We start from the raw sequence: 25,471 nt of genomic DNA on the forward strand, positions 1-25,471 counted from the left end.
CAACGGAATTTCCGATTAGACCATTTCAATATGGCCGATAAACAATAACATTACAACAAGTCGGGGATATCACGGATCCTGTTACGAAAACAGTCTTTCTGACTGTCATTGACTTATTTGTCTTTCAACTCTGCTTTACATCGGCCAACTTTATCCTGGTATGACATGTTAATTACAAATGGGCAATAAAACGTCACACCATGGTCGCAAAGACCATCATAATGAAAGTTGTGACAGCGATTCAAATGATGATTCAAGTCCCTCAAAATCGACAAAGCGTCATAATCGGAAGGCCCATATTCCAGCTTTGATGACCCTGTTTGAAGTAAGTTTACAGCAATCAATGGGTGCTCCAACAGCCCCGTTTTCCGAGACGCAGTGGCTATTTTTACAGTCCCGTAAAGATGATTCTCGGGGCTATTTTTACAGTCCCGTAAAGATGGTTCTCTGGGCTATTTTTAGGCACTTGCAAGAATTTTTCAAAATAGTGATATCGGTATTAATTTAGCGTAGAAAAATAAAGGGGAGTGAAACATTTACTAAAGTGAAAAAATTATCGCTCTATCTCAACTAGTTAAAAAGTTATGACCTTTTATGTGGTGAAAAATCTCTATAGAAGCTTAATAGGAAAATATGTGACCAAAACACAGCAACCCAATGGATAATCAAGTATAATTCAGAAACGGCTTCAGATACAACTTTGAAATTTTTACATGTGGTAATTCAACATTTCTGTAATACATTGCAAACAGAAAAATAATTATTTATTGAGAGAGAAAGGTATAGTTTAGAGCTGAAACAGCTGAAATCAAGGAAAAATAGATCACGACATGCAAATGAATGACCTATTGGAATTTTGGAAAAGTCGACAATTAAATATTTATTCACATGTAGATAGACCAAATACACCACTGAATCGGCGTCATTTAGTTGTTCACTTTGAACTTTTCAAAATGAAAATAGACCTCATAAAAGCAGAGATATGGACTGATAAATGTTTGAGGTGGTGTATTAGTGTTTAAAATGATCGAAAATAGGTGATTTTAAAAACTTCCGCTCCTCCGTTCCCCTAAATTGGACAGACGTCCGTCAAAGGATGAAAAACGTCAAAATCAACAGTGAAAAATCAATCGGAAAAAAAAAAGGAAGAGAATTGTAAATTATAAAATGACTGCATGGACATAAAAACGCCAATTAATTGAATAATTTAAAACAAAAATAACTTCCATAAATGGAATATTTTGTAAGATATAAAGATGTAAAGTTTTGATGTGGATTGACGAAGTTATCTCTCAAACCCAGCAGACGACAGGAAGTGAATCAGTATAAGAAAATGGCAGCTTCTGTAAACAATCGAGGCCAATTACTGGTTTTTGGGGAGCTCTAACTTTTGAGTGCAAACATATTTTGCTCTGAAATTTTTAGAGAAGCTACTTTAATATGTATCTCAGAAGGACTTTTTTTTATTAAGAAGGACCATCTCTGGTTTAAAAGTTATAAGCGCTTAAACACATATACTCTCTTTACGCAAAGATTTCTCAAAATCATGATATAGGAAGATAATAATATTAGCATCATTGTATGCAGAATTTTATGCCCTTTCCAATGATATATAATGCATGCCATTTCATTCCACTGAGAAAGAAGAATGAGCATTTTAAAATCACTCCTAAATTTTTTCCCCTCAAAAACGGAAACAGAAATCCTCGCCTGTTTTCAACTCGCGAGAGCTACTTCTTGCAAGTGCCTACTATTTTTACAGTCCCGTGTAAAGACGGTTCTCATGGCTATTTTTATGGCGTTGATGCAATTCTGTTCACAGTTATCCGCATAGTTATAGATGTATGTAAACGTGTCTTTTTGCAGTATTCACAAAACTTCACATATTATTTCTCCCGATATTTAGATGTACAGATCTAGAGGCGGTGAATGAAAACAAAATTAATTTCATTTATTAACATATTTAGATCTGAAGCTAAAATTAACAAACAATTAATGTAAAGACAGTTCTCTTAGCGATTTTTACGGTACTGTCATTTTTATGACATATAATTTGTGTTTTTGCATAAGTTATGTTCACAGTACAGAGAAGCCCGTTTTCTATCATCAGTGGGCAGGTTAGGTTGTATGTCTTGAATTTTTTTCTGTCAAACAGACATAATATAGATCTAGTAGTTTATCAAACACTGAAAGTATAATTAGTTCCTGCTTGAAGTCGACCGGTCAGGAAGGACTAATGGTTTATACAATTTTAAAAGACGTAACATTCAGGGTGCAGTCTTCTCACGTGAGAGTGGGTTCGAATCCCCTTTCAGAAAAGATGCCGTTCACAAACTAATTGGAAATTGGACACATTTTGACCATTTTAGAACCCTCCCAACCATATTGTGGACAAATGACTACCCCACCCCCATGTGGATGTCCATGGTAAAGATACACATTGCGAAACACCCCATATTGTTCTCTTGAATAATAAAAATTTAAAAAAAGAAAGTAAATAATGATGATGATTCTCTACTATGGGCGGTCATGATCCAAAATAATAGAGGTGCCCAAGACTGATCCTCATCAGGGCGCCGAGGTGGAGAGGGCATTTTGCTTTGGTCCCACCATTGCGTTGCTCCTACTCCTTTACCGACTGACCCAGTGATTGTTCCAACCAGACAAGGGTGGTCGTTGTATTGCTCTTCCCTTCACAGTTAGGAGGTTGTTTTATTGTTCCCCGCCAAAGCGGTGCTCACCTTGTGGTCAGACCCCTCTGCCTAGGCTTTGAGGTACCACTAAGGAAAGAGATAGATTGAGAAAAAGAGAAAGGAAAAAGAGAGAGAGGTAGAGAAATATTTGGAAAGAATGAAAGACAGAGAGAGAGAGAGAAAGAGAGATAGGGAAAGAAAGAAAGGGATAGAGAATGAATGAAAGAAAGTGAGAGAGAGAAACTGTAGAAAGAAAAAATGAGAGGGGGAGAGAGAGAGAAGGCGGGGGGGGGGGGGTAAAAAAGAGAGAGGGGGAGAGAGATATAAAGAAAGAGATTGGGAAGGAATGAAAGAAAGAGAAAAAGAGAGAGATAAAGAAAGAAAGGGATAGAGACAGAATGAAAGAAAGAGTGAGAGAGAAAGAAAGAAAGGGATAGAGAAAGAATGAAAGAGTGAGAGAGAGAGAAAGAAAGAGAGAGAGAGGGGGGGGAGAAAAAAGAAAGAGGGAAAGAGATAGAAAAAAGAGAATGTAAAAAGAAAGAGAGAGAGAGACAAAGAAAGAAAGGCATAGAGAAAGAATGAAAGAAAGAGAGAGAGAGGCTGCTAACTAGACGCATCTGAACGAAGTAAGTGAGAGTTTTAGAGCTCAGGGTGTCTACTCAGCTTATCTGTTACTATTTTTTAATCTATTACCGCGACGCCGTAAAAATAGCCATGAGAACCGTGTTTACGGGACTGTAAAAATAGCCCCGAGAACCATCTTTACGGGACTGTAAAAATAGCCACTGCGTTTCCGAGACGGGTTGCCACCTTAGTTAAGGCCATCTCTATTCTAGGTACTTTGGTCTGGTCTATGTTGGTAAAAATTGAAAATGGGTTGAGCTCATCATGAACATGAAACCTTTATTTTTTTATCATTAGAAAGTGCTTTTCAACGCGATTCTAATGATACTAAAATTGTGAAAATCCGATAAGCAGAGGAAAAGTTAAAGGCAGAAAAATGTACTTCTATTTAGGTTTGGTGGCGTTTTTATACACCTTAGTTAAGGCCATCTCTATTCTAGGTACTTTGGTCTGGTCTATGTTGGTAAAAATTGAAAATGGGTTGAGCTCATCATGAAAATGAAACTATTATTTTTTTATCATTAGAAAGTGCTTTTCAACGCGATTCTAATGATACTAAAATTGTGAAAATCCGATAAGCAGAGGAAAAGTTTAAAGGCAGAAAAATGTACTTCTATTTAGGTTTGGTGGCGTTTTTTATACACCTTAGTTAAGGCCATCTCTATTCTAGGTACTTTGGTCTGGTCTATGTTGGTAAAAATTGAAAATGGGTTGAGCTCATCATGAAAATGAAACCTTTATTTTTTTATCATTAGAAAGTGCTTTTCAACGCGATTCTAATGATACTAAAATTGTGAAAATCCGATAAGCAGAGGAAAAGTTAAAGGCAGAAAAATGTACTTCTATTTAGGTTTGGTGTACAAAAACGCACCGTTTTTTTATGCACCTCCATTGGCGGTGATGGTAAATTAATGAAAATGTTGCTGCATACGTCCATGAGGTTTAAATAGTTTTAGATTGTAGTTTAGCACGCTGCTTAGTGATTACCGTAAAAAAGAGAGAGGGGGAGAGAGATATAAAGAAAGAGATTGGGAAGGAATGAAAGAAAGAGAAAAAGAGAGAGATAAAGAAAGAAAGGGATAGAGACAGAATGAAAGAAAGAGTGAGAGAGAAAGAAAGAAAGGGATAGAGAAAGAATGAAAGAGTGAGAGAGAGAGAAAGAAAGAAAGAAAGAGAGAGAGAGAGAGAGAGGGGGGGGGGGGAGAAAAAAGAAAGAGGGAAAGAGATAGAAAAAAGAGAATGTAAAAAGAAAGAGAGAGAGAGACAAAGAAAGAAAGGCATAGAGAAAGAATGAAAGAAAGGAGAGAGAGGCTGCAATAGACTAGAACGCAATAGTGAGAGTAGAGTGTTAGAGTTTTAGAGTTTGTGTTCTATACGCCTATCTGTACTATTTTTTAATCTATTACCGCGACGCGAAAAATAGCATGAGAACGTGCCGGTTTACGGGACTGTAAAAATACCGGCAACATCGTTTCGGGACTGTAAAATAGCCACTGGTTTTCCGAGACGGGTTGCACCTTAGTTAAGCATCTCTATTCTAGGTACTTTGGTTGGTCATTGGTTATTGATAAATGGTTGAGCTATCAATGGAAATGAACCTTTATTTTTATATTAGAAAGTGCTTTTCACGCGTTTTATGATACTAAAATGTGAAATATCCGAAGCAGAGAAGTTAAAGGCAAAAAATGTACTTTATTAGGTTTGGTAGACAAAAACGCAACGTATTTTATGCAACTCCATTGGCGTATGGTATTATGAAAATTTTGACTCATAACGTCCATTTCGTTTTAATGTTTTAGATTGTAGTTTAGGTGTTAGTGATACCGATGTACAATGATAAAAATTAAAGAACAATAACAATAATTTAAAAATAAAAGTAAATTGCAACGCACACAAATACTGATCTCAAAATTAAAAAATTTTAGAATTAAAATAGAAGTTTTAAAAACATGTATTTAAAGGTTTTGTGATAAAAAAATAGTAAGAAATAAAGCCAACAATATCTAAGTAAAACTAAATAAAATGGGCACAATGGGAAACTAAACGGTACTCATCAAGTTGGAAACCTTATGTTGTCACTGGCTAGATGCCACCTGACTGTTTCATCAAAATTTATAAGGTCTTTTAAACATATTTTAACTTCAATGCAATTCAATTTTCTGTTATTTCTATTTTTTAATTTTTGATTTTTATATAAATTATAACAAAAACATCCTACAGTGTCACTATATTTTTCACCTCTTAATACGAGAAATAAATGCTAATGAAATTTGGTGAATGCGCATGCGTACGTAGGGTATGAAATACGTTTTAAGATACTAAGGAGGTGCATAAAAACACTACATTTAGGTTTTGATGTTTATTAATAGTAATTTACAAGGAGAGTAGTGATAGCATTAAAAACCATTAATATGGATATGCATGTTACTTTTAGATCAGGAAAAACGGTCTAAAGTATATGATGATTTAAACTCAAAATTATATTGATCAAAATCTAGTGACTGAGATTCCCACTGGAAACAATCTCGAAAGGTGAATGATTAATGAAACGGGGATTTTAGCATAGAGAAAAGAGGGTTGGCATTTGTGGCCAAAATTAAACATACTGCGCTGCCTTCAATATGAATTATCCAGATGCATTTTCTTTTATTTTTTTTGCTATCTCAATTTTGGAAAAAAATTACTGAAGTTTTAATATGACGTAATTTTTATCAAAAAATGTTTTTTGACATAATGTACCTACATTGATTTCTATCACATTAAAATAAAGCTTGATCTCTGCTCTTTAAATTGATACCAGAACCGTTCAGATACTGTGAAAAATAATGCAACAGTGATTATGTGAAATTGTGTTATTCAAATTTTAACCCAAACTCGCGCTTCACTTTTCCAATGGCTAATCGGCACCTGTCTACAGTTGGAATCAGGCTACCTACTTCCATTTGCCTTTGTTAGTACTGCGAATAGTGGGGCCACAGTTGTGTTCAGTGAGGAGACAATGCAATGACTAATTTTCAGAGATGGGAGAATGCTTCTACTACTTCGAATAGTGATTGCACCATGGCGTAATCACTGTTCGCAGTAGTAGAAGCACTCTCCCGTCTCTGAAAATTAGTATTGCAACGGTAAACCAGTTAACGTGTACGTAGGCACTCTCCCCGAAAAAAGAAAAGAGAAGGAAGGAAAGAGAGGCATCAAAATAAAGGCAAAAACAAACAAAAAAAAAGAGTGAGAGAGGGAGAGATACACACACACACACACACACACACACATGGAGTCTCCCATCAGCTATGGAACAAATTTTGCGTACCAACTTTTACTGCACTTATGCAAAATCATTTCATGCACCAAATTGCATATCTAGTGACACTTCTTCCGCAATCTTTTTCTAAAGAAACTTGTTAAAAAACTGGTCTTTTCATGACAACAGCCATTGAATGATGATTGACATGGGCGATTTTGCGAGGAATGAATCATGAAAATTTACGAAATAATTTCAAACTAACTTTTGTTTTTTTTTTATAGATAACAAATGCATTTTCAAATCTAAACTGCTTTTGATGGTAGGCGTTAATTTTTTTTTCTTTTTCTATATAAATGTATGGTGGACAACTTTAAAGGAGCTAAATGTTGGTTCCACCGGCCCACCTCTCTAGGTACTTTGGTAAAAAAACAAAACAAATTGGGTTGAGCTCAATACGATTCTTATGATACCAAAATTGTGAAACTCATAAGCAGATGAAAAGTTATGTTAGTTTAAAGGCTGGAAAATGGTCTTCTATTTGCCTTTGTTATTTACTGACAGATTTTGTGACTTGGAAACTTTTGCATTTCCGGTAATAACTACCATTTGGATTTCTAAAATGGCCGCTAAGATTTGAGTAGTGGTTTTACTGGAACGAATTTCGTGGATGAGGTATACAGCTTTGCCCTGAATTTAATTTTATTAAAAAGTTAAGATGTTAAATCACGTGCCATCACATTGTTATTAATACTACAATGGGGAGTTTATATTTCTTCCCTCCGACGAACAAACAAACAAAAAATTTTTAATGGAAGGAAAAGTAAAACAAACATATTCTACCTCCTCTCTTCCCCCCATCCCTTCTCCCAAAATGTATGAATTAACTTAAGAGAAGGAATGCACCAGTCCTTTTTCATTGGACCAGCTCTTTTGAAGTCTATCCTCCTTAACCAGTCGATTTCAGTGCTATCCATATATTCATCTATCAGGCAAATCAGAGAAACCAGCTAATTAGGCCGGTTTTCATGGAGATGGACATTCCCGAATTAGAGAGGTCCCACTGTATTATTGTTATTATTATTACTATTATTATTTTTATTATTACTATTATTATTTTTATTATTATTATTATTATTATTATTATTATTATTATTATTATTATTATTATTATTATTATTATTATTATTATTATTATTATTTCTATTATTATTATTATTATTATTTCTTTTATTATTATTATTTCTATTATTATTATTATTATTATTATTATTATTATTATTATTATTATTACTATTATTTTCCTTTTTTTCGCAACAGAAATTGGAACTTACTGCTGATGGAGGCAACACTCACCCTGGTGAATTAACCAGAGTCACTTTCGAGGTAGAGTGATGAATGATTTTTTGTTTTTTTAGTTATTATGTGAATTTTGTTGTTGTTGTTCTCAACATCTGCACCTCCTCTACTTTGTCCATCAATATTTTTTTGTTACATTCCCCCCACCCCCTATAGTAATATAATGTGAGATTTGCCATTATTTCTCATAGATGGGGGTTCTGAAAAAAATACTCTTGTTTATGTTTACATTATAGCTAATCCAAATGTCTGTTTTTCTTATTTTAGTTTTAGAAAAAAAGCGAAAAATCTGTTAACTTACTGGTGCCCTTATTTCACTTTAATTCTTAAAATGCAATCTGCGTATCAGTGAGGTAGATTATTCTTCTCCAGTTTGCTTTAATAAATTCCTTTAGAATTAATCCAATGGTTATCAATTGTCAACATAATGAAAATTCTTATCTTGCATTTGATCTGTTAATGTTTGTTATGATAACCTTGGATCAATCGAGTGGAAACTTGTCTTGTTTGGTAAAACTTTCAATGTCATTAAATCAAAGATCAAGGTCTTATAACAAGGGAGGGAAAGAATATTACCAAAATGGCTGTAAACATTATTATCGCAGTGAATAAGTAATCCTTCAGATATGAAGATATTAGACCGATGTAATAATTAGTATGATGGCCAAGTGAATAAGACATTTGCGGGGATCTTAGTTTTATCCCTATCTCAGCCTATCATTTTTTCCATGAGCGAGAAATAAAACCCCCTGTTGTTCGCTTTACATTCCTGCACTTTAGCTGATGCCTTGATTATCCTAGTCTTTTCTTGAGAAATTGGGTGTGGTCTTATCAGGATGAAGTCTCAGTGAACAGAATTTGTTTCTAATTGGACAATTTTGTCTCAGACTGTTATCCATTTTGACGATTCCATTTCTATTTTCCACTTCTCAGATATCATATTATCATTTAAATGAAGCTGCCAACACATTTAGAAAATTGTTGGAACACTGCTTGCCTCAAGTGCGTGGTGTATGCACAAAATACACGTGTACCAAGGTTGTCACAGTCAACAAGTCAGTGCGAGGTGTGCCAAAGCTGGTAACACAACCTTTCATCTTCAGAGGTGTGAAACTGTCTCACATGTTTATAGTCCTGTACAATGAGGAGGGGAACAAAGCTTTGACCTGTGCCTATGGTTGCATTCGTAACCCACATCATTCTAGATTTGATGTCAGTCTCACGTGTCAAGGGATGGGATGGGACCTTTATTTGTGCATTACCCAGTTGACATCGTTTTGGGTGTCATTTATTACCTCCTGATCATTGACTATGAATTAATTATGCTATGATTTTCAACACTGCTTAACAGTTTACCTCATTTGCATGAATGTAGATTTAATTGCCATCTCATTAGAGGCATTTCACAATTTAGAAGAATTGGTGGCAAAACAAAATAAAATTGGTGGAAAGAACAAAAAATCAACAACAAAAAAATGTGTTGGTGCACTTAAACTTCTAAGCTCCGGGCGAAAAGTGGTGGGGGTGGTGTAACCAAATTTCCACCTACCTGGCAATATCTGATTTTAGAGGTATTAATAATTTTCCTGTTTTATTTTGCATTTTTATTGCAAGATCATTTTTGTTGCACCAAGAGCCACTTTTAAACCTTTCATTATTTTCAATATGTTTTTCTATAGTTTATATTTTATTTATTTTTATTTTTATTTTGGGGGGGGGGGGGGCATAAAAATTATTCCACATTTATAGATTTTAATGATTACTTTTCTGTTGCAACCTTTCCATTACCTCTGCCAAAAATTTCTGCGCCAATTTCTTTTTGCAGAATGCTTTTCATGGACCTCTCCACAAATTTGGCAAGCTGATGTATACAGAGATGGTGAAAAATAATGTATCCACATTTAGAGAAAGGATTACAAGAGAGCAGTTTGTAAAGGCTGGCACTGAAATTCTCCAGATGTATGATGAGAAACACTTGGTCAAGTATTATTTTCATTTGTTTGCTTCAGGGAAGGAGTATCTAACACTTGATGGTGAGTGTAAGAGTTTACTTTTTTTTTTGTAGTTTGGTTCGTATCATCTGGATGTACTGATTTATGTACTAGGCAAGATTGACAACCCACCATTTTTCAAAGAGCAATAACCCAAATAAAATTGTAAAATGAAATTTCAACAAATGTAAAGAACTCTTCAATTCAAATAATGTAAGATCTGCAACAATTAGGATGGTTTTCGTGATTTTATTTACAATAAGAGGGAAAATGGTCAAAATTGAAAGCACAAAAATGATTATATGGGAGATAATGTCATTTTGTGATCTTTCAATCGTTCGAATACATCCAGAACATGTCAGACACGTCTTCTTGTTGAATTAATGAGATTTCGAAATTGTCTCTTGTGGGTTAGCATTCCACTTCGACCAATACATCACTCAATATTTCAATTGTCTGTGGTTGTCTCACCTTCACACATGCTGACCAAGAATGGCCCAAAGGTGTTCTGCCAGTGAGAGGTCTAGTGACCAGGCTGGCCATGGGAGCACAGAGATGTTGTTTTGCTCAAGGTAATCCCTGAAGATACGTCCCTTCTGAGGGCGTGCAGCATTTATCTAGTTGAAATATTGAAACTGTGTTTTGTTGTAGCAGGGGCATAACTTGAAGTAGAACACAGTAGGGGCTGCCTGAAGCAGGTGATCGTGAAAATACTAATGAAAGAGTGAAAATGGAGAGGCTTCGTATGGGAAGTAACATTCTGCGTTGAGTTTTTCCCTGATGACAACAAGAGGGGTCTTGATATCAGTGTTCATGCCATCCCAAACCATGACGCTGCCTCCACAGAATGGTTCAACTTCCACAGTGTTCTGGAAACAAGTGGAAGGTGCTCTCCAAATACAGGCTCGTCTGTCAGACTGGAACAAGTTGAAATGACTATCGTCACTAAAAAGGGCTGTGTTCCACTGGGGTTGGAACCACCGGCGATGTTGATGGGCCCATAGATGTCTCATTTCCTGATGTTGTTGAGTGATGATGTATCCATGGTATGGTTGACAGCATTTCAACCCATCCACCTTAAGACGCATTCTCACAGTCTGTAGAGTAAGGTTGTATTGTCCTGCAATTGTTGTTGTTGACGTGAACAGGATGTCTTGGAAAGACTGGCAGATCTCAGCATCTTGGTTTTCCTGCTATCTCCATGTCCATCAAGGTCTTTAGTGGTACTATTAGCTTCTGTCCGTTGACATAGACAAATGACTGTTCTGTGACTGCATTCAGGATGCTCATCGATTTGACGATATGTCAGACCAACCATCCTCGTGGCAATAGTTTGATTCCTCTGGGCCTCTGAAAGTCTTGGCATCGTTGTAGAGATTCAGCAGTTGTCAACTGAACTTTGACATTGCAGCTTCGAAACTCGAGAGTACTTATACTGATGATGACGATTTTTCATTGTCATGTTTTCATGGATAAAAAAAGTAATGTAAACTCTTGATGCTTTTTGGTAAAATCCAAACATCTAAACAATTCTATGGATTCACAGTTGTTCACAATTTTGAACTCTCGTCTTTTGACTAATCGTTTTATTTTTGCTGTAGACCTAATTTACAAAGACTAAATCATAAAGTGTTGCATATCATAATGAAGGCAATAAAATGAAATTTTATAATATCATAAGGTATTTGATAAAAAAGATTGACATCTATTTAGAAAGTGGTGTATTTTCAATCTTGTATAGTATATATTCAGGTAAGGCACTCAAATTGTACGACCTTCTAAGCTAGCTTTTTTCTTTTCTTTTTTTTCTAAAAATGATTTCTGATTATGAAAACACATCATAGCTTCTTAGTTGTATTACAAATTCTTATGATGTCATCAAATAAACACAAAATGTTGTCCCAAACAATATGTATCTCCAGTTGATTTTGGTTATGGAAATTAGGTACAATATATAAATAAACTTTATTATTATTATTATTATTATTATTATTATTATTATTATTATTATTATTATTATTATTATTATTATTATTATTATGTTGTGAACCATAAAAAAGGTTACTTGATGCTCTCTCTCTCTCTCTCTCTTCTCCTCTCTCTCTCTCCCCTCTTCTCTCTCTCTCTCCTCTCTCTCTCTCTTCTCTCTCTCTCTCTCTCTCTCTCTCTCTCTCTCTCTCTCTCTTCTCTCTCTCTCTCTCTCTCTCCTCTCTCTCTCTCTCTCTCTCTCTCTTCTCTCTCTCTCTCCTCTCTCTCTCTCTCTCTCTCTCTCTCTCCCCCTCTCTCTCTCTCTCTCTCTCTCTCTCTCTCTCTCTCTCTCCCCTCTCTCTCTCTCTCTCTCTCTCTCTCTCTCTCTCTCTCTCTCTCTCTCTCTCTCTCTCTCTCTCTCTCTCTCTCTCTCTCTCTCTCTCTCTCTCTCGTATGCCCTTTTTCTAGGTTAAGCTGGAAAACAGGCTGTCTGAAAATTTTCAGCTGACCTTGTTGGGTATTGGTGAGTTGATTTTTTAAAAGATGAAAGCATGAGTTGTTTAAAGACAGTAGTTAAGGGGAAGCTAGATTTTTCACCATTTTTATGATTTCTTTAATTTCTTTTCTAGATGCCAAACAAATGTTTGAAATAGCATTCACCTTAACACTTTCACTGTCCAAAATATTGTACAAAGAAGACGAGAAGGACACCAGACTGATTAAAGCAATGGCTACAGGACTGGTATGTTACTATGATTTAATTCAGGCCTGTAAATCTTCCGACAATTGTTGGATTTCCGGCAGTATAACTTTGCTCGATTAGTTTTGTCAAGTGTCGACGTAAAAAAAAAGAACAACAGAAAGAACGAAAATCAGTCGCATCAAAAGACAAAACAAACATAGACGAAAAACAAAGGAGGTTTTTGTTGTTTTTTTCACCTCAAACAGCATCAATTTTTTTAGATTCCGTTTCGAGTGCCAACTTGAAAAAATTGAACTGTTTTTATTGTCAAGTCAAAAACAAAACAAAACCAGTTAGCTATTAATGCTGTGTATGTAGGTAAACTACACATAACATCCGCAAGCCTGATATAACATACCAGCACGCGTGTACCCTTGACAGTTTATTGTCTGATTGATAGAATTTAGTAAGAACTACACATGAAAATGGCTGGCTAAAAACAGTAACAATGAGCTGAGTGACGTCGATTTTGTTCCTTTTATAATTTCATCTTGTCAATTATTGCCACTCGCAATATCCACAGGACGTGGCACTACCTGCATGTATTCACTGCCCGCACGTATCAACTATGTCGATTGCTGATTCCTTGCTGACAGGGTCTTGCCCCAAGTCCTGTTGCATAGCGAGTCTTCGACCACACTCATCCTCTGTAATCAACTAACGTACACGAGCATGTCGGATGGGGCATTTCTCTTTATTTTACTCCCGACACACAAATTTTCCAGTTCACAATATCTCTGCTTTCTTTGTATCCGTTTGAAAATGTTCATAGCGGAAGTTTTCTCTCCTTTTTCAGCTGTGATTGCTTTTTCTCTTTTCTTTATTAACACACGACTGCACCTCCTCCTCCCCCTCCTCCTCTTCTTCTTCTTCTTCTTCTTCTTCTTCTTCTTCTTCTTCTTCTTCTTCTTCTTCTTCTTCTTCTTCTTCTTCTTCTTCTTCTTTAATCCAAATAAATGAAAGAATCAGCTTAAAGATTAAACTCAAACAGGATCGAAGTTAAAGCAGGTTCTCATGTCAAGCTCTACACATCCAGTGATGCCAACCTTACGTAAAAAATGCATATTTTTACGCATTTTCATTCATTGTACACATTTTTCTGAGGATTGTACGCATAATTAAATTTCTATTATTTAAGCATTTTTTAGCATTAATGCACTTTTTGGTGTCCTTACACACTAAATGTTTCTTGACCCATCAGAATTATACATGGATCTGGAAGTTGATACTATTTATCATCTATAAAGTGTAAGCTTATTCATTATTTCAAATATTGATTATATCATTGCTAGTAGGTCTAATTGCCCATTATCAGATTTAGTGCTAATTATCGAGTTTGCAGAATTGTACGCATTTTTTTCAAAATCTTACTCATTTTGGCTCTCCATTGTACACATTTACATGGGCTAGGGTTGGCAGCACTGCACATCCTTAAAAAAAAGTAGGAATTGCTCTCTTCCTTTCAATTTACATAGCTCAGACTGGACCAGCAATATGTGTACTCTCTCAAATAAATGTGATTTCAGTTGTAGCATATAATAAGGACCTGCTTATTTTATTATAAATGGATTGGGGAAAAATTACACGATTTGACTGATCAATTGATTTGTCATATCCGTGTTGTGTTTGTTAATCCATATTTTTGTCTGGTTGGTCTATTTTTTGCGTGTTCATAAATTTCAGACTACAGGCCTGTTAATTTAGATATGATGTTTCCTCTTTAATTTTGTTTCCAGAGCTCTAACTATTTTTTTGCCCCCATTTTTACTTAGATATTGGTCTTCCTTCTTTCTCTTCTTCTTCTTCTTCTTCTTCTTCTTCTTCTTCTTCTTCTTCTTCTTCTTCTTCTTCTTCTTCTTCTTCTTCTTCTTCTCCTTTTTTTTTTTATCTCTTCTTCATTTTGAATTCATCCAACTGACTCAGACTGTGTATTACTGTCGACGTGCCTATCTAAAAGAAAGAGAAATTTTTTTGGATTTTCCTGATAGTGTATAATGCATTTTTAAAATCCGCTATGTGGTTTAGTTGTAAGACACTCACCTTTGGATCATAAGGTCCAAGGTTTGAGTCCTGCTCTGAGCAGGGCCCTAAAAAAGGCTCTCTACTCACATTCTCACCATACTGAGGTGCAAAATGAGTACCTGGCTGTTTACAGCATTGTCTCTGTCTGAAAAAGAAAAAAAAAAAGTTAAATCATCTAGCAGGCATCATGTCTAGTCCTACATGTTAAATGTTGCAGCTGGCAAGGGACCCCTTGTAAAACATGTTGGGCATGTTTAGTGGATATGGCACTAAATAAATGCTCAAAATAAAATATTGTTCAGAAGGTTGATGCCAGCAAGTAAGTTTTCCGTAAGCGGAATATATTTATAGTGAAGACGGTTGTCAATATTAGATGGAGAAATATTAAAGTCTGATGTCTCATCTCCCTGGTCTGTATTTTCTTGACTCCAATTGGTATTGATCTACTGGTATCTCTATCACTATAACATCATTTTAATCCTTTGTACAGAATTATTATTATCCTTTGTACATGATGAGATAACTATTCTAATTTGTTTCATAATCAGTTCGTCTGTTATTACTCTACTATAGGATTGCTGTGGCATATTTCATTGCATTCTTCTGTACTTTATAGATGTTTTCTGTTTAGTTTTTGTTTTGATCCTTAACTGAATAAACGCAATCCAATGTGTTGCATGTTCAGTTACTTTGTGTGTGTGTATGTGTGTGTGTTCATGCGTGGAAATTGTCACAACAATGGTTCCTATGCTTTGCATCAGAGAAAGAAAATTTTAGTAGGAATCGTGTAGTTGAAGTTTGAGTGCAATTTTTTTTTTCTTTTTTCTTTCTTTCTCATTTACAGTTTGGCATTGAAACAGAGATGAGGTTGGAAAAATTTAGTGTGTGGCTAAATAAGTCTTGCCCCCACATGTTTCATTGTGTTCACAATTGGGTCTGCAATGTCATGACCGGATCCACATTACCAGAGGAAGTTGTAAGTCTGATGTGTATGGTTCGTTTTAGGTTTTAAGCCTGTTTGGAGTTAATTATTATTATTTTTAGTAAGTTGGTTCAAATGAATCTGCATGTGTCCCCCATCTCCCTATTTGTGTCTGTTCATTTCCTCTCTTTTGTTTCTGATTCTTTTCATTCTTATTTCGTAAATTACGTTTTGATTGATTATTGTTTAATTTTCTTCATATTTACTTCTAGAAATGAAATCTCCTTTGTATTTCAATAAAGCATTGTTTTAAAATTATTTTAAGAAGAGTGTCTTGATTAGTAGTAGTATCGTTTGGCTACACTTCTTTGTTCAAGGTATCAATCCAGGTTCGGAAGTCATCATCACATTTGTTGTTGGTTTCAAATCCCCCTTCCAGTTTTGTCTCTGGGCAATCTAGTGCCTTGATTGATGTTTGGAAATCTCTCTTTTCAAATTCCAGTCTCCAGAATTGAAGCACATCTATACTCCTCTGCACAATTTCCCATTGGAATAAACTTGACATGATCACTAAACAGGCATCCAGAGAATAAACTTGACATGATCACTAAACAGGCATCCAGAGAATAAACTTGACATGATCACTAAACAGGCATCCAGAGAATAAACTTGACATGATCACTAAACAGGCATCGAGCAGCTAGAGCTTCAAATGATCCATGGGTGAAAGTTCGCCGGAAAAATCCGACATGGCAGGATTTTTATTTTTGAAAAAGAGGTCTCGCCGTTTTTTTTTTTGTCTGGCCGGAATTCGAAAATGAAAAAAAACGGCAACTGTCGCCATAAAAGTAGTTTATATAATTAACCGCACTTCTGTTTTTTCCTCTTATTGGTAGTTGCAGGATTTTTTTTTTCTGAGCACCTGCCTTTGCAGGATTAATATCATTGAGTAACTTTCACCCATAAAATGATCTCTTCTCCACACCAGTGGAGACTGAAATAACCAGACGTTAGACGTCGATACCTACCATGTACCATGTACCCATTGAGCTCGAGTTTATCCTGCATTTCTATAGTGTGAAATGGACAATAGCAATTGCTTGCTACCCTTTGGATAGGACACTAGTCTATCGCACAGTACTTTCCACCAGATCTTGCAGACCCAGTTACCCATTTATTGCTGGGTGAACAGGGGGATCAGAAAAAAATCTTGACTGCACTCGGGTTTGATCTTAGTCCCTTTATATATGAAGCGAGTGCTCTACCAACTGAGCTACTCGAATCCCTGGCCTGAACGGGAAGAAAAAGAAGAAAATGTTTTTAATCAGATTTTTCAAAATGTTTTTAGTATATTTTATTATACTGCATTCCAAGCCATAAGCTCATGAATTCTTTTTTTATTTTTTTTTTTGTCTCAATCAGGAAATGGCTCGGGTGCCTCAACTAGAGGGTGTGGTTCGAGGCAACAAAAGTATTTCCATGGCAATTTTATGGCTACTGTCCATTACCCTTCCACCAGTCTTCATCAAACAGAAAGAGGCCTCTAAGACGAGTGGCTCTGTCAATGCTATGCAGAAAACAAATATTGGTGCTACAGCCGACCCTTTGCTCACTGCTGTCATGCTTCTGAGAAGAAATGTGAGGAATATTTTGATATTTAAATTTAAAGGTTTCCATAACAGATGATTGTTCAAGATGATTATTAATTGTTTTTATTGCTGTTGTTGTTGCTATTATTATTATTATTATTATTATTATTATTATTATTATTATTGTTATTATTATTATTATTTTGGATGAATAAAGTACAAAAACTTTCCTTTTGGATGAATAAAGTACATTATTATTATTATTATTATTATTATTATTATATTATTATTATTATTATTATTATTATTATTATTATTATTAATGTTGTTGTTCTTGCTGCTTTTTTAAATTAGAGGAGGGAGAGAGATTAAAATACAGTCAAGGTCGGATATATCGACATCAGTCATTCCAAAAAGTGAAAGAGAAACAAACAACAAATGAGAAATGCGGGATGATAACAAGGGAAGCCAGTCTTGATGATTTTGTGGCCTTTAAAATGACTGATTAAAAATGTTATGATGGTTCATTTTATTTTTCTTTAAAAAGTCTGTTATTGCGTCTCTGAGGGCCAAGAATGATTTATGAACCCTTTCCCTATTACTTGACTGCTGACATCACGGTTCTGATCAATGATGATTTACGGGATGTCTTTGGACAATAATCTCATATTTTCTTTTGGTTGCTGTTTTACATCACAGTGGGATATCTCTGCATTTTCATTGGCTGTTATGTTTTACTTCACTGCAGGATATCTTGACTGTTCATAAATTGTATACCTTTTTTTTAAAGACAAATTATTGCCGGTATCGATGATTTATAATGTTGATATAATCGTCTTGTGATAAAATTTATGTTGAATATACATGATCTTTATTTACTAATATTTTATAGCAAAAAAAAAAAAAAAGACTTTGATGTCATATCGATATAACCGTTGTCGATATATCTGCTCTGCACTGTAGCTCATTTTTCCTACATTGGAAAGTTCTACTTGATTATCTTATTTTTTCATTTCTTAATTTTTTACTGCTGAAAGTTCATGTTAACCAAAGTCAATTAAAATATCTTATAGTATCATTAATTATGTTTTTGTTGCATAGATGTTAAGTTAGGGTTTTTTTTTTGGTTATTATTTCCTATATAAATTTTACCATGTGTATAATTTCTAGGCTAGATTACCTCAAGTTCAAAGCTGGACGCCTCTGTATAATAGTGATAGCCATGGTACTTCTCTTAACAGGTTGGTAAATTTAGAAGGAGGGTTTGTCTCCTATTTTTCTTTCATACTTTATCTGTATTATGATAATAAGTACATTATTATAGCACCTTTCTTTCGAAATCTAAAAGAGCTTAATAAGGAACTAGACATTAATACACAGGATATAATTACACTACAAAACCATATCAACCGTTATTAAAACAGTACTAGTATTTTTTTTTTTAAGGCATCAATAGAGAATAGAAGAGAAAAAAAAATAAACAAAACTTTATATATGTTTTTTTAAGTCAATAAAGTAAATATCTAGTGAAAAAATATGCCTCAGGTGTTTTTTGAAAATTGTTGTAGAGCTCAAAAATCTTACAAACTACGACTTCCTTTGTGATTCACAAAGTTTTGGGAGTTGATGTAAAATAAATACAATTCATGTTACTTTGTTTTATTTATTTTATTTTATTTTGTTTTGATTATTTCCAGATTTCAACACCATGTGTCATCGTACAATGCCCCCACTGTGACATTTATTTCTTTCGAAGGTCGAAATCTCTACTGTCTGGCTATAGATACAGGCTGGAGGTGAGATATAGTTTTAAAAGACAGAGATCAAATGGTTGTGTATTTATCGCTCTTAAATTTTTTTAAGTTTCTAAAAATTTAAGATAATTTGATTTGATCTCTTCCACAATTTTATTGACTTTAGGAAGGCTTTTGATAGGGTATGGCAAGACAAATTATGGCACACTCTGCAAGAATCTAGAACAGAAAGGGAGGGTAGGTGTACAAATGATGGAGGCTATTAACAAAAGTTCCAGCAGTTTTTCTTGTAACCAGATTACTTGGCGTTTATACAGAGTTATTTTATTGAAACCTAGGAATGTGTAAGTTATTAATGGTTGAGCATGAATTTTTAATGATTTAATTTTGACCTAAAATTTTTCGTGCTTGTACTTTCTCTAATTCCCTTTATCAGGCAATCCCAAGTTGTTGGAACACAAAAGCTATATAGATCACTTACTTCCTGAGTCTGGGTGGGGTTCCTACCTCCCATAGTGGGCAGGGAGGTACTTATTGTGTCTTCTATCCCCCTATATCTGTTTTCCAACTTGCATTCTGTCTTTGTCTTGGAATGAGATTGCTTGGTTTTGTCCTGGCCCTGGTCGGGGTCCTGGCTAGGAGGGAAACAGTCGAATGCATAGTTATTGTTTTAGGAGATGATATTTTTTTCCTTGTAAATCATTTCTCTGTTATGTATTATTATATTTGTTCTAATTTATAATGTAAGCATTTGAGTGTGTTCTCTTAGTGGGGGCCGTGCTTGTGTCCGGATGAGACTTATTGGTGATCTCAAACTAAGAACATTGATGGTATGCTCTTGGAATCTACATCTGATCCCTATTTGTTCCCAGTTCCCCTTTGTCTTACTTTTTCTTGGATGCTTTAATTGTAATTCTAGAACTTTTTACTGTCCCATTTTCTTCCTTTTTACTGGCGCTGATATAACCTAAATGTGTTGCAAGCGCCGTAAAACCCTTAAAAACAAACAAACAAACAAATACTTCCTGAGTCATATTTCATTGGGGTCAAAGACGAAATTGCTTTTCTAATTTTATCCTCATCTTGTATTTGTTATTGTGTCTTTGTTATGTTTGTCATCTGGCAGAGAAGGGCCAACAAAATTTGGTGGGAAAGACTGTATGTTGATTCAACTTCTTCCTGTGTACAGAGTAGTTCAAGGTATTGTCAAGGAATATTTATTTTTAATGAAATCTGCCGTTAGAGGAAGCTAATAAGTAAAATTGAAATGTATTGCCATATCGTTATTCTACAAATTAATTTTACTTGACAGTCGGTTTTTTAAAATAAGTTTGAGCCCACTTAATCTCTACTTTTCATTATTATCTATTTTTTAACTCAAGTCTTTTTACCCAATTTTGAAACTAAAAATAAATTTGAGGTCCTTTATCTCACTTATATTGTGGGTCTTTGAAGGATGTAACCTCAAATTCAGGTATGTCAATATTTAGAGAAAAAAATTCTTTTCTTTTTCGACATAGTTTATTAAATGCCGTTTTATCCATATCCATGTACTTTTAGATGTCAAACATGACCAATCTTCTCAAGCTTGTATTATGTTGCAGTTGCTTGATGCAGAAATTTGAATTTAAAATCTAAGTTATGAGATATGAGCTTAACAAACTTTCCTCAGTATCTTACTATATATGATTATATAATGATTAAGCTGTAGATTTTAATTTTTAAAAAATTAAGAATTGAAATTCTGTTTTGACTGTAAAATATCTTCATCTGGTTGATCCCAGCATAATACCGAATAGTGTCAATGGGTCACAGTTTTCCACTTTGGACAAAGAATTGTCATTGTGATCATCCAACAATCAAGCAAATGGGCAGAATTCGACTAAATAAAAACTCACATCTCAGAATATTTTCTACTCGACTGTCCACCAGTAGTTATTTGTTTGCTTGGTCCAATTAGACAAATGACTATTCTGTCATCATATGGTAATAGGACATAAGCACCGACATAAACAAATTGAGCTGAAATATTATTATTATGGGAATCCCCGTTTCATGGCGCACAAGACAATCTGGATTATTATATTAATGTGCAGTATATCACCATCAGAAATACACAATTTTGAAAATGAAACATAAAACAAATCCTTAAAATTTCAACCACATCTCCGGCCATAAGCTCAAAACTAACCCCTTGGCATTTACATCCTTTCATCATAAGACTGCAGTATTTTGTAGGTAAATAAATATTCTGCTGCACTTTTGACAAAACATTTTTTTATAATGGGCTGAAAACTTTTATTGTAAATATTGTTTGAATAAATCACTCTCAGCTTATCAAAAATTCTCAAACCTGAGACTTAAAAGAAATCAAGGTTATAAAACTTTTGACAAGGTGAAGGTTGTTTTTATATATCATTATTTAATGTATTAGTTTTATTGTCATAATGACATTGATTGGTTTTTGAAAAATCTATTTTATATCAGAGCACATCAGTATTGCTACTATTTTACGGTATCAAAATTTAGATGTAGATCTTTTTGCTCTCATTGCTGTATAGAACAACCTCTCTACCAAAATGATTTCCATAATGACTATCACTTGTAAGCATGTTTGCATGCATTGTTGGCAAATCGTGAATGATTTGAAATTGGAATTATGCTTTTTTTTTTTTTTTAGCTGGACCCAACATGGTGCGGTGGTGTGAGAGGTCCAGGGGCATTCCAGATGGTATCCAAGTAGGTTGTGATGGTATGAGTGAGGTTCTTAGAATACCCAAAGACTTTGACCAAGTGGTACATTACAGTGCTCCATGTTCTCTCCATCGAGTTGAGGTGATTGAACCTAATAATATCTCTCTCTCTCTCTCTCTCTCTCTCTCTCTCTCTCTCTCTCTCTCTCTCTCTCTCTCTTTCTCTTTCTCTCTCCCCCCATCCCCTTTTCCCTTTAATGGGGTGATCTTTCAAGTCTTTTCACATCACTGTCACGTGTGACATAATGTCTTACTTGAAATGTTAAGATGTTTTAAAGGTTTTGAAGTTTTAGGCTTTATTCATGATAAACGATTCATCTTTAGTCCTTTAACAGCTACACTGAGTGTCTTCTGAATTACAGTTTCTACGATCATTAGAAATAGCCATTTTTACCAAGAAGACATTAACAACAATGTGACTTTGTCTTCCATGAAACCTAAGAGTTGTAACTTCTATCATGGAAAAAAACAGAAAGATGTAATGTAAAGTTAACTCTCTGCTTTCCAGCTATTTTCAGAATTTGACCCGAAACTACACACTCACCCAACACAAAAATAGATTTTTCAGACAGAACAGTAACGAGTATAATATGCTTGATTTGTTCAGAAAAATAAGCTCTGCAACACAGTTTCGAGTTTTTATAGCTCTAACTATAACACTATGAAATCAGAACAAACAAAAATATTGGTTATATCGTAACGAATGTGACGATTTTCCTTTGGGTGGTAAGGAGAGGATTAAAGTTAATTGAATCTACCTGTATAGGCTTAACCTGTTCTGAGTATATTGCAGATCTTGAACAAATGCTATTGTGTCAGCACCATGTATTTATCACAGTCTAATCAAAACATGGTTTTTTAATTGTCATGCCAGGTTTGGGGTTGTGGATCAGAAGATGCGTTTGAGTCCCAGAAATCCCAAAAGAAGTGGGAGGCTAAAGCTGTGCAGCGAGAACAATCCAGAAAGGTAGATTTAATTATTTTATTTGTTTTGTTTTTGTTTTTTCTAATGGATATGAATGATGATAATACTGGGTGGGGTCTTTGACCTCCCATGGTGGACAGGAGGTCACGCTGTCTTTTATCCCCCATACATCTGTTTTCTGAGTTGCTTTCTGTCTTTGTCTTGGAATGGGATTACTTAGTTTTGTCCCAGCCACGGCTGCATTCCTTGACTGGGAGGGAAACAGTCTAATGTATAGTTATAGTTTTGGGAGGTGATATTTTTTCCCTCGTAAATCATCTCTGTTATGTACACATCCATCCAAGTTGAAGGTTTTTCTTAAAAAATAATTTGGATTTTCTAAAAATAGAAATTTGGCACCATGGTGTCTTGTCTTTTCATCCAATCATAAAGTGTTAAAAATGTCAGCGTACGAATATTTCTTTTGTTTCACATGGGACTGCGTGGCTTAGCAGTACGGTCTTTGCTTCGTACCTGAAAGGTACCGAGTTTGACTACCCGCCGCGTTGTGTGGTCTTGAGCGAGTCACCTAGCCTTAGCTCAATTTGCGGCGCTGCACTGCGGCTGACGCCTGGGTTATTCCAGTCTTCCCTTGGAATAGACCCTCAAGAAAAATTTCCCCTTCGGGATGAATAAAGGGAATTAATTTTTTTTTTTTTTTTTTTAAATACGGATATTTATTGGTCACCTATTTAAGTAGTATGGGATAAAAAGGGATTATTCCATTTTTGAGTGTCTTTAAGATCCTGTTCTTTGGTTTTTTTGGGGTTTTTTTTTTATTTATCATTCCTTGATAATTTAATGATGTTTACACAGGTAAATGAATAATATTAAGAGTCGTTTAATGTTTATGGCACTGATCTTATTGATCTCATCATTTTAATGATCAAGATCGATACATTATTTTAGTACTAATATTCCTAGTTCTTGAGTGTAAAATGACGATTATTCTATGATTTTTTTTTTTAATTAAAAAAAAATTATTTTAAAACATTTTTGGAATGTTGTTATCTGTGAAAAATAATGATGACTTTAAGTTAAAATTCAGAATTTTTAGATCGTCTCGTCCCATTTTACAGACATTATGGGTTGGGCAGCTATCAGTGCAGTTTATTTCATGAAATAAATATTGGGCCTTGGAAGACGACCATTCTTGTCTATAATTATTTTCATATAGCGTTGGTATTTTGTATTTTTATGTTGGGTTTCTTTCTCATTCTTTACAATACTTTTTTCATTTGTAAAAAAATGAGTTTTATGAGTTTCAATTTTTTGCTTTCCATAGCTTCGTCCTTATGGAGAGACATGGAATGACACACCAGACAAACAGATTCTACAGTGGGGCGGGGTTGATGTTGGAAACAATTCTTACAACCGATAAGCATAATTGCATTCTCAGGTTTATTTATTCAACTTAAATGAGAAAATAAGACCAAAAAAAATAAGGGTTTATTGTTCTCTCTAAAAGATTATGTTTGTTTTATTCCAAATATCTAGGTTTCTTTATAGTATCTTACTGTTTTAAATTGTCTTTATGAGATGGAAAAAAGAACAGGTGTGTAAGAAAGGTGCCAGACAGAGCAAGAAAGAAAAAAAAGGAAAAAAAAAACATCCCAAAAAAATCAAGTCTTCCTCAACTTGGGATTGAACCTCAGACCTTCTGATTACCAGTCTGAGGTTCGATCCCCAGTCGAGGAAGACCATTTTATATATATATATATATATATATATATATATATATTATATATATATATATATATATATATATATATATATATATATATATATATATATATATATATATATATATATATATATATATACACATAATGAGTAAAATCAACTCACATTTTGTCCAATACGGCCGTTTCAACACTCGAGGCATCTCTTTTGTTGTGCGATCTTCTTTGATGGAGAGTAGAGGTTTTTTTGCTTATGGAGTGCTCTACAAAAGGAGCTGAATATGGTTGAGAGGAGTTAGCCAGAACCAAGTAAAGTGCTCGACAGTATATATATATATAATCTGATAGCTCCTTTTACCAAACAGTTGAGCACTGTTATTTCATGGTTTTGCTTTTATAATGAAAAATGGAATGAAAAGAGAGTTCCTATTGATTGTAGATATTATTTTATGTATAAATCAAATCTTTGTTTAATCATCAACAAAGTTGTCAAAATCGCAAGTGCTCTTAGTCGATGCACCTTTTAATTTGTTGGTACTCAGATTTACTTATAAAAAGTGCCATGTTTGAGAGTAATTTGCAAATTTTCATATTCAAAATGTAGAAACTTTGTCTTTCTTTGCATTTTGATTACTCTATATAATCTATTTTCCATGTTATTTTACTTTTTAAATTTTTATTTTTTTTTTATTTTTAGGGGGGGGGGGTTTCTATTTTACTTAATTTAATTTCACTTTTTACTTACTTTTTAAGAAGTATGTATCCATTAACATCTTTTTCTTATCATTAAGATCTTTCACTTAATTGCGTCCCGTATTATTGACAATGCAGATGTTGAGAAGGTTTTTATAAAAATCTATTTGGTATTTAAAAAGAAAATGAATAGTGAGAATCCCAGTTGCTTATTTTGCTTCATTTTCATTTAATTCTTATGGCAGTTGGTGTTTATTATTAGTAAATTTGTGTTTTTCTTTTTGTCTATTTTTTTGGGGGGGAGGGGGGGGGGTGTATTTTTGATTTAACTACCATTTTAAACTACAAAGTCAAGTCTTTGAAGTATTTCTACTTTGTAATATTATGACAATTTATTGAATCACTAATTGGCATAGCTGAACAGATAAAAAAAAATTTTTTAAACAAAACAGAGACCTCTGCCATAGATACGTA

General features: G+C 34.3%; 1 protein-coding gene across 1 annotated transcript; it reads left to right on the forward strand.

Moving 5' to 3' along the window:
* Window positions 1-11: 11 nt before the first annotated feature.
* Window positions 12-24,244, forward strand: LOC144969040 (uncharacterized). The gene is made up of 12 exons (XM_078908019.1): window positions 12-325; window positions 7,879-7,944; window positions 9,743-9,950; window positions 12,506-12,618; window positions 15,485-15,616; window positions 16,985-17,200; window positions 18,322-18,392; window positions 18,849-18,947; window positions 20,032-20,105; window positions 21,586-21,740; window positions 22,533-22,625; window positions 23,908-24,244. The coding sequence occupies exons 1-12, from the start codon at window positions 179-181 to the stop codon at window positions 24,001-24,003; spliced, it is 1,470 nt and encodes a 489-aa protein (XP_078764145.1). The 5' UTR covers window positions 12-178; the 3' UTR covers window positions 24,004-24,244.
* The last annotated feature ends 1,227 nt before the right edge of the window (window positions 24,245-25,471 follow it).

The sequence above is a fragment of the Berghia stephanieae genome, chromosome 3 (genome assembly GCF_034508935.2).
Source record: "Berghia stephanieae isolate SIO BIC M18660-M18661 chromosome 3, UCSD_Bste_1.3, whole genome shotgun sequence".
Lineage (NCBI taxonomy): Eukaryota > Metazoa > Mollusca > Gastropoda > Nudibranchia > Aeolidiidae > Berghia > Berghia stephanieae.